At 41.5% G+C, this 14,503-nt stretch overlaps 1 protein-coding gene across 1 annotated transcript; it reads right to left on the bottom strand.

The window, feature by feature from the left end:
* Window positions 1-8,127: 8,127 nt before the first annotated feature.
* timm44 (translocase of inner mitochondrial membrane 44 homolog (yeast)) lies at window positions 8,128-14,450 on the bottom strand. Its single transcript, XM_079221091.1, has 11 exons — window positions 14,164-14,450; window positions 13,988-14,068; window positions 13,728-13,877; window positions 13,115-13,251; window positions 12,622-12,707; window positions 12,203-12,295; window positions 11,667-11,791; window positions 11,345-11,395; window positions 11,094-11,183; window positions 10,471-10,581; window positions 8,128-8,765 (listed from the first exon to the last, which is right to left on the bottom strand). The coding sequence occupies exons 1-11, from the start codon at window positions 14,404-14,406 to the stop codon at window positions 8,646-8,648; spliced, it is 1,287 nt and encodes a 428-aa protein (XP_079077217.1). The 5' UTR covers window positions 14,407-14,450; the 3' UTR covers window positions 8,128-8,645.
* Between the last annotated feature and the right edge of the window lie 53 nt (window positions 14,451-14,503).

Below are 14,503 nucleotides of genomic sequence, written 5' to 3'. Positions count from 1 at the left end.
CTTAGCAAACATCTCTCCAGTCACCAGATTGGCTTTTGAATGGATGGATGCAGAGAGAGAGAGAACAATAATGATCACTATTTATCATTTAACCATGAGGTTACCATGTGTCATTTTGAGTTAAATGTCTCAACAACTTCTGTGTGGACAGCTATTAAATGAATGAATTCAAACATCCATGGCCCCTTTCAGGAGGAATTGTAAGAGGTAAACTTTACTGATCCCATAACTTTTCATCTAGCACCCCCGTCAAGTCAAAATTTGTATTTGTCCAATACTTTGGTTAATGACCAAATATGTGCAAAACGAATTCCATTTCCATAACCGCAGCTTGAATTTACTTGCGAATAAGCTAATATTAGTCTGCTAACACGTCAAACTTAGATTGGTGAACATGGTAAGCATCATAGTTGCTAAAACCAGCATGTTAGCTTTGTTATGATAAGAATGTTATGAGAATTAAACTAAATCACAGGATCCGAATTTCTTTTGTGTAAGCTATAATGCTGCAATCCATTGCAAGCACATTGGTATTCCCAATTTGTGAGCTATATGCATCCCTGTGACTCTTTTTTGGGAAAACATGGTAGCCTGCGGCAAAGTGTATGGCAAGTCCACAGAGGAAACACATCACCACAGCGTCACTATCGAAGAGAATAAAAACAAATTGGTTTGGGGTTTTAACAAACGTTATAACCTTAAATCCTGAAAATCTAATTAAAAACATGTTGAGGATCTGCGCTCGTAACCGCTAAAGAGGCGGGAGCAACTGTGCTAGCAAAGACGAGCACAAATCAACTGAATGGAAATAGAAATGGCAGCTTCAACATGGCTATCGCACATTTTTACAACACAAACACTCCATGAAATGAAAATGGAGGAAAAGCTTGTTCTGCTTGAGATTCACCGTCATGTTCCTGTGGCGTCTGGTTTGTTCATGTCGGCAACCTCTGGCGAGATGGATCCTGCCCGAGTTTCAGACTTGGAATTCCGACTCGAAAGACCCTATCATTGCACTGTTTCCTTTCGAAGGTCATTTCCTTCTGTTTTCTGAGTACAATGGATTGCAGCATCGTTCATTATCAGACCGGCAGACTCCACAGAGTCCTTGTTACTGGCAGGAAGTAGGGTGTGGGGGCTCACAGGGAAATACTAGTCTGTGGGGAAGAAGAACTCATATTATCAAATACCATTCACGCATGGCTTTTAAATGACTGCAATTATTCTTTGAAGCACGATTAGCCCGTGGAGGACTCTCTTGAGAACACTGTGGTGGATTAACTATGTCACCCTGACACTTGTGTAGTTGGCAGGGGATTGCAAGGAAACACTGTGAGCTGAGGAACACACAAGTTACAGTAGATCAATGTGACTTATGCTGCGAGTTTCCGTATAATAAATCTTCAACCAATACATTTAGTGATCAGAGTTGAGCACACACATAAAGAAAGCAAAAAGAACCAGAACAGACACAGGCTTTTGGGCTAATTAGCAGTGCTGCCCCATGATTTATCACAGGTCATCGCAGTCCCAAATCCTCACATTATCTTATATTACTAATCCTCAATGAGGAACTCGTTGTGCAAGGATTGCTGATAAATTGGACACGTCGAACATACTTGATTAGTGGACTCAAAATCATAGAAACAAGCAACCTCTCTCTTCCCATCTGACTGGCAGCTGGAGTGAATTGCACAGAGGGACTTCCAACTGCTCTGAACAAATCCCAGTGCACTGCGTCACATAGAGGTGTCTCTGCATTGTTGTCATTGCATCAGTCGCATTCTTCCTTTTCAACGCTTTCATTTCTCCTCGTTGTATGCCCTCACCTTTTCCCACTTTCCCTTATTCACGTTCCACCTTCTGCCTGGAGTAATAAATCATCTTACCTGTCTGTCTCTCTGACCCTGACCTTGGTAACTATTGATGAGACGACGGAACTCTTTATTCACGACCTCATCTACCCGTCAAGCTGCGGGAGAGAGAAAACCGACCGTAGTGTGCAGACGCACGCACTCAGAGGAGGAGAGTGAAAGGAGTGTCTATACATAACATCTGCCTTCACTGCTATGGGTCAAAGGCTCTGTGTGCTGGATTGACCTCTGCTTTATCTGGGGACTATCAGAATATCTTCTATCTGTAGTGATTAGCAGTCTTTCTACTATGCAAATGAAAACCTCTGACAAGCTATATTAATGTATGCATCTCACTGGCCTCCATGACTGATAGGACATGCTAACAGTGTGGAAAGTTAATCTAACAGGTCTTCCGTCATCATTAGAGTTATTGAAAGGCTGTGGAGAGCAGCGAGGTCTAGCCGACCAGCAAGGCAATACCTGTAGCCCACTCCAGCTGTCCATTGGCCTCAGCCCCAGTCTGATTTACTCCTATAGATCAGCTGTCACTGGAGGTGAGGCGATCTGTCACTGTGTCTGCCCACAGGGCCCATGAAAAGGAATGGGTCAAAAGGAAAACATATATTAGTCATGGTGTACTCACTGAAAATGAGCCGTTTTATTGTTTCTTTTGAACTCTCTCTTCTCTTCTCTTCCACTTGTTGATCTGTCCTTTGTCACTACACACTTTAATTCACTCCTATGATATGATATACTGTGGTATTTCCCTCAGAGGTCTAGTACACCAGCTGCTCATTCTCCATGTTTGGAAGAGAGTGATACATTTCTTTAGACTTGCCCTCTGTGTTGTCTGCACCGTCATCTGCGGGCCAGAAGTCAGTGGCAATGTTTGACGTTCCTCCGGACAATTTATGAAGCTGTGTGCCTCTGATAAGAAGAGCACCTTGTATTTACAGCCACCTTTATCTCTGCTCATCCAATGAAATATCTTCCTGTAAAGGCTAATTTGGGCACCCATGCCACTAAATCTCATGACATACCAGACCTCTGAACGGGAACAGTAAACACAGCCAGCCGGCGGCAGACCAGTGGCAGATCAATAGAAACAGCATTTGCTTCCATTGTTTTTCCTCCTCTCAGCAGAATCGCCATTCTCATAAAGAATCTGCTGCCCGCAATTAGGGTGGGCCTACTGATGGTGTCTTGGGTGGACAGGGGATTAGATTTAGAAAAAGAGGGGGAGGGAGAGAGGTGATAATGGAATTGAAACACTCAGAAAGTGGCTAATGCATGGGATTCAAACGGATGGGAAAGCATGAAAAATGATAAGAAAAGATTCAGGTATGAGTGGGTGGAAAAATGTATACTGTGAAATAAACAGCAATCTTTGAATGATAACCTATACCTTAAATGGAGGAAATGTAAATGATATATGATATGTGTGCATTTTTATTGTATCATGTACAGGATATGTACTATATGCAGTGGTGCCTCTCTTGGCATACAGTTGTACTCCTACATCCAGGGATGACATTAAATCACATTAAAGGAACAGTAAATCAGATTGTCTTTACTTAATGTTAATATACAGAAGGCTATATTTCCCTATTTGTATATTCAGCAGCAGAAACAGGCTGCAGTGCACCAGACATGCAGTTAATTGGGTTAATAAAGAACGTGCTGATTAGTGATTGGCATGCAATAGTAGTTTTAGGCTTGCTTCATTTGTCTTTAATTTTAAATAGATTAAAGGATGGGAGCCAAGGAGTGGTCTCCTTCAATGAACTTTGGCTACACCTTCAGTTTCCCACCAAAGGTGAACTTGAATTTTGATTCCTTCCATTTTGTCTCGTGACTGTTTGTCTCAGTCAAATCAATCATGGCTTCCTAGTTGTGCTGTGAAACATAGAATTCAATGCTTTCTACCTACGTCTCATTCTCACTGACCACGCGTCTGTATACATATATACAGACGCTCTCTTTCTTGCTATCTAGATGAGATAAATGTGACATTGGTGGTGAAAAGTGCTGTATTATGTAGGCTACCTTTGTGTTTAACAATATCCCAATTGAATCCATACTGCATGCAACATACATACGTTGTACGGGCAGCAGCAGTACATACTAAAAGTAAAGAATCTGTCTTTTTAGTTTTTACTTTATTTGCTTTTATGCTAGTAACTAGCCTAAGGGATGTCACTTGAGGACAATTATCAGATTTTGATGGGTAAAATCCCCAAAGTCCCCCTTTAATTGCAGATTAAATTGAAAGTGACAGAGAGCCAGACAGAACGGCTTAAAGGAAGAAGCATTGTTCAATTAGAGAACTGTTGTGAACATGTGAGAAAGATGAGTCTGTTTCATGACCTGGAGTAACCGGCCTGTGCCAATACGCCGAGTGTGACCCAGCCACAGTGAGTATTTATCAGCGCTGACGCATGCAGACACACAGAGCTGCGTCTGACACAGCAGTACTGTAACCACGTTTCTGGGATAATGTTGGGCCTGGGAGTTCCAGCACGTCGGCCACGTCCTGCTGGTGTCTGGACGCGCACGCTTGGGTGAGAAGGGACCGGTTAGAGCACTCTCACTGCCCATTACTGCTAAACAGGCACACCCGACCCTCCATAAATTTGCTGCCTGCTTTGCCACTCATTTCCAATGCCAAACCAGTATTTTTTGTCCGTCTGTCCCTCTACGCCTCGCTCATCCTCACTGACCACACTGCTCTATGTCCTTCCCTCTCATTTTTATTAAAGGTGAAGGGATTTTTTCACAACACATGTCCACATTTGGTATCACTGTCTGATCTTATGGGACCAGCGCAATATATGAAAATGAGATAAGGATATATTGACCACTGGCTTTTATAGGCAGATCCTCAATCTTAGATACACTGTTAGAGCTGCAATAACAAGGGTAGCTTTATGAAAAGATGATGAGGATAAACTTTGAAAGAAAAATGTAATTTTAATGTGAGGCAATATCCCCAAACATAAGCCTCAAAGATTTATTATTAAACCGTCCTACGCCAGAGGCACAGAAGCTACTCCCCCTTTTTGTCTTAATATGCTTGAGAAAAAAACAATACATTGCTTTGTTCAGGAACACATGAAAAACATTCACAGCAAAGACAATTTTGGTTCTTTCATCTAAAATATAAAGAACACAATTGCTCAATTTGCTTCGGAGGTAAGCAGCCATGCAGATGACTTTGGTTTTATTAGTCTATTTGATATTTGGGATCCATCCAAATACAATGGAGGTAGTGAAGGAAAAAGCCCTCAAACGCAACAGATTGCTTGGACACGGTATGTTACGGTCTGGGGTTACACAAATAAACAAAAAGAGAATGTTTAGAAAAAATGAACCTCCTAATTTCCAGATTTCCAGTCTTTATACAAGAGGATAAATGATCCCACCTCTCCTCAGTACACCAGCACTCCTGAGCTCCCTGGTACACACGACTGTCCTGCATAATTCCTCTCTCACCGGCACCCTGCTGACCTTTCCCTGCTCTGTGGTCTGACCGCCTGCATATATAAATGTAAATATGTGTGCTCTTCCCTGTGTACCCATGCATTGACATGTTGGGAGAGCGCCCCACTGCACTGGAGTAAGCACCTCTACATGCACACACACACATGCTTTTTCCGAAAGACTGACCGTGCACGGCCACATCAGAAAGCGTTCAACTTCACATCATATAAGAACTATGTCATGTTGCATTAAGCCCATCTAAAAAACATCTGATGCATAAAATTGTTTTTCCTTTGCCGCTCTGACGAGTAAGAGCGTTATTGTTGCCTGCCATCATATTGCTTCTACTGTTTGCTATAATCAGATACAAGAAACGATGCAGTTAACCTGTATAGATTTGAATAAGATGGAAGGAGGACTGGAGAAAAGGACGATGCTGGTTAAATCGCTTTGAAGAGAATGGGTGCCAGGGGAGCTCAAGGACAGCATAGTTAATGGGGCATCAGACGGATGACAGGAAAGAAAGGAAATGGGCCGAATGTTAAAATAAAGGAAGGCTGACACATGACTAGTTGGAAAATGTCCATTCGTGACATGAAGCTGAATAGCAAGCAGAAGCGATGGCGAACCTAATACCACAGTCAGTTACTTTAATGGCAACGCTTTGAAAGCCCGTACAGTCGATGATATTTGACCTCCAGCTGTTTTATGACTTCTTTTTTTTGGGTCAAGCTCTTCCTTCTTGAGCAGTTGTCACTCAGCTTGTTTGTCCGGCTGCGGCTGCCAACCTGGATCCCAGGCCACGGCGGGATGTCAGCACTCACCCGTCAAGTGTGGGAGTCTATGCGACACTTCTGCCCTACTTCTTTGGGACTTGACCGAGCACCACTTTGTGTGTGTGTGTGTGTGAGAGAGAGAGTAAATATCTCTGTTGAGTTCACTCACAAAACTGTGAACTACCCATGTATACATGTGTGTTTCCTTGCAATGTCTGCAGTCAGCATTTAAGCATAGTGTGAACAAATGTGTGTGAGTGAATGCACTGATCTTACATTATTCAGTAAGATGAGGTATACCTCCATAAGCATAGATTATTTCTGTGGTTAGTTTTAGGGCTACAGACAGGTGTACAAATGCATCTAATATTGAAGTTAGGCATTAGAATTTGGACCAAATCTGGACATTATTTGGAAGGGTGGTAGGGTTTGTTTGCATATTGTATCTCAGTAAGATATACTTTAGATTGCTAACTATTTTCCAATCCAAATATTTGCAGTAAAGATGTAAAGGTGACTAAATATGCTTATTAGGCTGATTAAATCAGTCTAAAGTCAACTCTGGCCGTGGTGCCAACTCACAGATGTGTGTCGGGTCATCTCTTGGTCAGAGAGTGTCTGAAAGAATCCAGCCGACTGACCACATTGCTCAGTAGTGAATTCTCCAGGGTGTCTCCTCTGCATACCTGTGTTGAGAGCTGTGTGTGTGTGTGTGTGTGTTGCTGGGGGTGCATCCTGAGCGATGAATGCTACATTGGGGAGCTGCAACCTCAGCGCAACGCAACAGCCCAGAGGATCAATCATCCAGGACAGCCCTGGAACAGTGGAGCGACATGTACAGACACACATGCAGGCATACACAATATACCCACCACTACATTCTCACCCAAGGCTGCTGTAATCAATCCTTCCACGTGTGAGCTGCATGCTGCTCTGCATCCCATCATCAGTACTGAGCTGTCTGCCAGCTGCTGGACGATGAACAGCTACTGTACCCACCGAGACCCTCCAGGGTGATCCAGCCCAGATTGCATTTGCTCTTTTAAGATCATAGCGTTATAAAATAGACCAAAACAAGTGGACAAAAAAAAGTTCAGACATTTTAATTGAGGTGGTGACATCTTACAAAGTGGAAATGGGCAAAATGCACAGAAGAAAAATCTGCAACATATTTTCTTGTGTAAATGTTATTTGGCTTTGTTTGCAATCTACATTCTCTGTCCTTATATAAATTATTATCTGCAACAACTCAAAAGTAAACGGTCGGGTTACCAACACAAAAACAACACTATTAAATCTTTACATTAGATAAGACGTGTAATTGTTCTTGACATGAATCTAAATACTTTTCAATACAGATATTAACTCTAATGGTGTTTCAGAGAAATATTTGTGGCCACATAATATATATACACAAATATTTGTGGATTTTCAAAGACAGTTTGAAGAGGCGACCTCGAACCCCATTAGGACACGTGATTTAACAAGGCGGAGAAATTATTGGTGAGACTTGGGGTGACATAATATTGCCTTTGTGAGAGGTTTGGGTTGCTGATTGTAGGCCGCAGGACTCTGGTGTGTAGGGCAACGATATGGCACATTGAACACATGGAGCAGTGATTTATAACCCATCATATCACAGAATGTCAAAGCATTTGATCTGAACACAACAGTGTGATGGCACACAGTGTTAATGTCAGAAGTGAAAGTTGACGGTGCTACTCCCCGGACCAAGGAAGCTGTCAAACTGGCCATGTTCATGCCTATGTAACTTCATTCCAAGTAAATCAGTGCTCGAGCTCCGCTCTGGAAATACAACAGAGACAGAGACGGCATGTTTCCCAAAGGAAATATAGCTCTCACTGAAATCCCACATGAGGATTTAATTAAAAAAAAGTAATAATTAGCAACTGTCCTAGAAGGAATCATGTGATATCCTCCAGATCAGGAGAGAAGCTTAACCATATGCAAGGCGGAAGGTATAACAATGTGTGCTAGTGTGAAAAACAGGGATCATCTTTATTTTTCATAATAAATATAGACTCACATTTGACAAATTACAGTGGACGATAATTATACAAAGAAGGATATAGGACAGCACTGATTGCCCACAACACCACCAAGATAACGACACCTCAGAGGAAGACAGAGGGAGCCTGAGATTTTTGACATTCTGACATCAACTTGAAGTTCAGGGGCTCAGTTACAAATCCCCTTCCTTGTTTTCCATATTTTCTTTTCTCACATTTATAATAAAATATCTGAATCCCACTTAAGTAACTTCATGCATCCCTGAAATGTTCACAGTTGCGCTGTTTAAATAATAGACAGCCATACAGGCGTAGAAGAAAACATGGTGAAAGAGTTGTTGGTAGTCTACTGCCCCCTAGTGTGAGCAGCATTTAACAACACTACTCCACAATGTTTCTGTTTTCCCCGTGTCCCACTCGTCTGTCCCCCATCTCCATGTCCCTCCTCCCCTCTGCTTCACAGCCAGCTCAGGTACAATATGTTCTCTGTGCATATCAAAGAGTTAGAGGATCTGTTCGGTGCTAGAGGCGGAGATGTCGAGTAGTCTCCAGGCGGCGTGTGGGTTGAGCTCCTCCTGGTCTCGACACAGAGCCCACACGTACATCATCCTCAGCACTTTTTCCTGGAGGGAGAAAAACAGATGCACTTATTCTTAGCTGTTTGATTCTTCTCCATCCTTGTAGAACAGCAAAGACAGACACATTTTAAATGGGATTTGAAACAAATATACAAGACATTGTGTGGTTATGTTAGCCTTATGTAAACCACGAGAACAAAAGAAAAATACATCTTTGTGATCAATAAGTCACAGTATTCAAGGCATACTGTGAAAAGGTCCTTAGAAATATGTTTAGTCCCTACATGTTTCAGTCAGTCTTCTACAGAGAATGTAAACTTAACAGCTCACAGATAGACAGAGGCTGGTGTCAGCTGCCAGGCAATTAGAGTCATTGTAGCGCTGGATAACTGACACAGTCAAGCAGGTAGCAGTGTGCATAATTAGGTCAACTCTAGCATGGCATCACTATCTTTAAGGTTAGCAAGTCCAGCATTAACAATTAATAGGATTGAAAATTAGCAGAAAAATTCGATGGAAAATTTATAACAGAAAAATACCCATATCAAAATAGAAAACCTAACTAAGGAGCGTACACTTCCAAGTTATCTTCCTCCTCTTTGGAGGTAACCAACTTCAGCAGGGCATTGGAACCTATGCTGCGGAAAGGAATCATATGAGATATATATATATATACATATATATCGATAGATATATATATCGATAGATATATCTATATCTAGATATTTATATATATGACACCAGCCTCCGTACATCTGTTTGCAGGCACTGACTGAAGACTGCAAGCAGTAACTATTCATTAAAGGCTTTTTAATTTTTCTCTCTTTTGGTCGCATTTGTCCTAAGAGCACCTGTGTTTTGATACCTGCGTTTGTGAAGTACCAAATCTAATGATATTTTGTATTTACTTAAGTAAGCCATGTTGGGTTTTTACATACTTGTCTGTCTGAGAACTATAACAGACAATGAACTAGTGAGAATGACTCGGCTACCAAAGGCGATTGCTCACATTATTAAATCACATAGCTGGGTGTCGTCGACACCAAGACATACCAGAAAGGTAGGAAGTGGAAAACGATTTGAATGGTCTCTGACCAGATAGGTAACACTGAGAAGTTGAGTGTAGGAGACATTTAATACTGCAGTCCATAAGGACAGAGTCTGTCACTTGATGTCCAGACATTTGGATCAAGTTGATTAAACAGTACATCCACCATTAATCCTCTTGCAGTAGTCTTTAAATCTGAACACTGGGTGGATGGCAACTACATGGTACTAAGTGGTACCCTGAGCAGACAATATGGCTGATTTATAACCAATAAAGCTTTAGTGTGGGTCGTCGGTCAAAATAAATGTCAAGCCCAAATGAAAAGTTGCATAATTGTCCCATAAAATGTTCTTGGCCCCTTCATTTATAAAATGTTCTAACACATTTATGATTATGAAAAAATGCCAGCTAAAGCTTTGTATGGACGTCTTTCACAGCAGAAGTTTAGACTTGTTCTAAAAAACCACAGATGATAAGATTACCAGTAAGCTACTCCAGTGAACCAGCATGCATGAAGCCCAAGTACCAGGGCCTGAGTGGAATGCACCCATCATCAATGTTATTGAATGCACCTGTGCTATTCTTACTATGACAAGTTAAAATGTCTCTTTTACATTTGGTGTTTTAAATGCTCTTTACTTGCTACTGTGTGTGTGCGTGTGTGCATGTGTGTGTGCGTGTTTGTTTGTGTGTGTAACTTACAGGGTCTCCCTCCACCACCTCTCCTTTGGCGTTTCGGATCACCATGACTAACTGAGCCTGGAAGGTGATAATCAGCACTGGACCCTGGTCCATCATCTTCCCCATGGCCAACTGGAGAAGAGGACACATGCACACTTCACTGAACCAACAAACCAGATTTGTAGATACCATTCAAGTATTAGAAGGTTTATCATGGCTCGAGAGATATTTAACAAGAAAGTTATGGTGAGACAATATTTCTGCAAGGATTGAAACACAATCTGAGCATTTTTCAAGATGTTTGAAAACACCCACATTTGTCTGACTGGTTGCATACTTTGATTATGCACAACCCTGCAGATCACGTATAGACTTCAACCACAAACTCTCCAAATCAAAGCATTAAAAAGGCTCTTGACTGGCTGTCTGTTAGTGTTACACCTCAACCTGTTTCACTTGTTTTTGACACTTTAATTTGTTTTGTAAAATATTCCAACCAGCAACTATCATTTAGATTGCCAGCTATCGGCATGAGGCAAAATGCTAAATTCTACTTTGATTCAGTGAAACCTGGTAGTGTCGTGGAGCGTCAATACTCTAGGCTTAATTATTAATCCTGTGTAGTGTAGTCTGGAAAAACTTACATCAATATTGTCAATGTCCAGGATCTTGGAGTCGAAATGAAGTCCCATGGCCTTGGCTTGCTGAATTGGGTGTGCCAGCTGGCTGTATGTCTACACACCCAATAACGAGAAAAAGAAGAAAACATCATGCCCGCCCAATATGTACCCCAGTGTGCTCTGAGGGCAGTCTAACGGCTGACTTTACATGTGCTATCTTTACGAAAGAAGCCTCAGGTATCTGTATCTGTGTGCGAGTGAGAGAAAAGCCGTACCGCTTCATAACACCAGTCCTTCAATACCTCCAGCTCTCCTCGGATCATCGCCTGCATGGAGAAAGAGCAAACCTCATCTTAAAAAAAACTTCCTGGACACATCTGAAAGTGTAAATCAAGACCTGACAACAAAGGTCAACGCTTGTTTTATTCTACATCTTTAAAACAGTCACAAAAACCTAACAGCATATGTAGTGTAATTTAATTAAATGTGGCTTAAAATAAAACTTTACATAACCATCACCGGGCATTCGTCCTAACATTCTCAAATGGATTAAACGATTCCATGACACAGACAAGTGTTGTTTGCAGTCCAAAGTACCTCCAGTATATTGGGGATCATATCTCGTTCACACTGTTTGAGGAAGTAATCTTTGTCAAAGGACGGGTCGGCCTTCAAAATCTCTGTTAGTACTTCCGACATCTCCGTCTTAGAAAACAGCCCACCTAAACACACAAGCACAGGACACACGTGGCAATTAGCAAACAGATAATAAGATGTGGAACAGACTGCGGATAAGTAGTTACAGTACACGTGTGGAAATATTTGTGACAAAAGTTGCCGTTATTAACTGACCTACTGCTGGGCTCATAACAGTCTTACTAAGGCTGAACAAACTGTAGCATTAACTTTAGTTTCCTTACCCGGCTTCTCTATTTATTTTGTCATCCAGTTATGATGCAAACTAAATCTGCCTTTACATAAAAAAAACAAAGATTACCTATATCTTTGAGCTGTAAAATGTAATGTATATGAAAAAAAAAAATACTTTGGGGACTTGTAGATACCCTAACATACACACAACCTTTGACCTCTGCCTGCGATTAATGCACACCATCGAACCAGAGGTCTCTCACCTATGAGGTCAGTCATCTTGTCGGTGACAGCACGAGATGCTCTGATGAGGCTGCTGTCACTCTCATCGTACTTCATCTTCATCTCAAAGAACCCTGCAGTGAAAGAAAGGAGGAGAGCATGTTATCAAGCAGAAACCTGAGGCTTCTATCTCCTTCACACACATGGAGGATGGAAGTAAATCTCTCTGTCAGATCAGCAAATCCTTCAATAATCAAAGTAAGTTCATGAACAGAAACTCGACACCTTCGATGAACATCAGTAAATGTAATTTAAAGTCTCTGATTTCATGCGAGCAGGCTTGGACTTCATATCACTTCCTGTACATGCAACAGAGAATTTATTGTACTCGTTAAAGGCCGACTTTAAGTAAACAACCAAGGATGCAGACAGAAATAACAAGAGATCAGTTAGTCCTTACGGTTGACGACGTTATTGTTGTCTTTGAAGTCCTTCCACTGCTGGTACCATTTTGAGTCTTTGTGGAGCACCACACCCATTGCTTCCCTGAAGTACACAGAAAGGAATGCTTCAAACAGCGGGCCGAGGGAAACAGGTGTCCCTATTGACTTGCTGGGTCATGCTGACGATCACATTTAACCATATCAACCCAGAAAGGAAAACACTGCAGTATTTACTTCAAGAACAATTAACAGAATGCTAAAGACATACTGGGAATACTTTTTGCTTATCTCTGCAAACGGTGATGTTTTCTTAATACTGCTTCACATAAAGTTGTTGGTACCTGACCAGATGTGAGTCTCAGCTCTCACAATTTTTCAGCCTTGAGTTGTTTTTTCTTTCCTTTTTTATAATAATTGAACTGTATGAGGCCATTTAAGGGGTATCAGCCATCTCTGAACATGAAGGGTTGCCCTCTGAGTTTCAGGGTAAAGTAGAGGGCACTCACGTACTCGTTGGCTTCAAAGACCTTGGTGTCATCCCCCGCCCCCTTGGAGGAGAACTCGCTCCTCTTCCTGAGCTTGGCAGGAGCCCGATAAGGGCCGGTGTGACCCAGATCACCAATCTCTTGCTTCACACTCTCCATGCCCTGAAGACAGATGAACAGGGAGCAGATGAGAGAACAATAAATAAGTTCCAGGCATATCATTTACAGGACTGAATTTCCTTCATTGCTAATCAATTTTACAATAATATTGAACATATAGTACATTGCTATTTCCCTACCTTTATCCTTAACAATGAGCCGTTTCTATATACGGAATATGACTAATTATTTCCCTAACATTGCAACAGAGCAGTGCACACAATTAGGTAACATATTATTGATTAGTTAACTTTTTTTGTATTGCTCCATCTTGTTTTATCTTTTTCTGTAGTCTTAAGATTCCACTCATCTTGCAATGAGACACTTCTTAGTCCAACCTTCTTAAAGAGCTCAAGATTATGTATCAATGTTCAAGTATATTTACTTTATTCGAGAGAAACAAAAAAAATAAAGAATGCGGTCCAACTTCTGGTAAGAAATGACATAGATCTGCACCAGTGTGCATAGTGACTCCTTACCTGTGAAATTGCTCTAAACGCACCGCTCTTCCCCAACATCTCTCCACTTTTAGAGACGGACTCTGCTGAGGTCTTTGCTGTTTTGGCTGCTTCCTCCATTCCATCCCTGATTTTCTTCCCAATTTCTGTGCGACTGACCTCCTCTAGCCCCTGTCCACACACATACACACTGTAAAGGTGGATCGATCCACTCGAAAATCATATCTATCATATGACAATTAAAAGAAAGGCTGCATCTGATTGAGAGACATCACATATACCTCTTTAACCGTCTCAGAGATGTTTCCCAACTTCTTCTTGAGAACGTCTGAGGTCTTCACTGTTTCAGACTCTATTGTTTTCTGTAAAATAGACAGCGGAACATTGGCAAACCCTAAGACTTGCTTTTCTTAATAAAATGAATATTGGATATTGCTGTGTGCGGGCGAATACTAACATATTTCCTTCGAGCTTGTTTCAACGCATCCGAGTCCTCCAGTTTTTGGGCCTCTTCCCGGAACTTCTTGATGCTGTCTTTCATGTCTTTGTTCTTGTTTAGCTCCTGCTTAATATTGTCCAGTAATTCCCCCAGGAAACCTTTTCTGCTGCGTCTCTCCCCTGACAAAAACCTGACCTGCAGAAGACGTGACTGAGGCACCTGAATAAGTATGGTATGAATAAGAAAACATGTAGAATTCATTTACTTCTAGCATTTCTCGAGCAGTTTAATTAAATGTACATGTATGACCCACAGGGGAGATGTGCCCTAATGATCAAGACATCTTGATAAACTTTAG

The sequence above is a fragment of the Taurulus bubalis genome, assembly GCF_910589615.1.
Source record: "Taurulus bubalis genome assembly, chromosome: 7".
In the NCBI taxonomy this organism is placed as follows: domain Eukaryota; kingdom Metazoa; phylum Chordata; class Actinopteri; order Perciformes; family Cottidae; genus Taurulus; species Taurulus bubalis.
The sequence above is the reverse complement of the archived record's forward strand: the minus strand, read 5'-3'. Positions and strand labels throughout refer to the sequence as shown.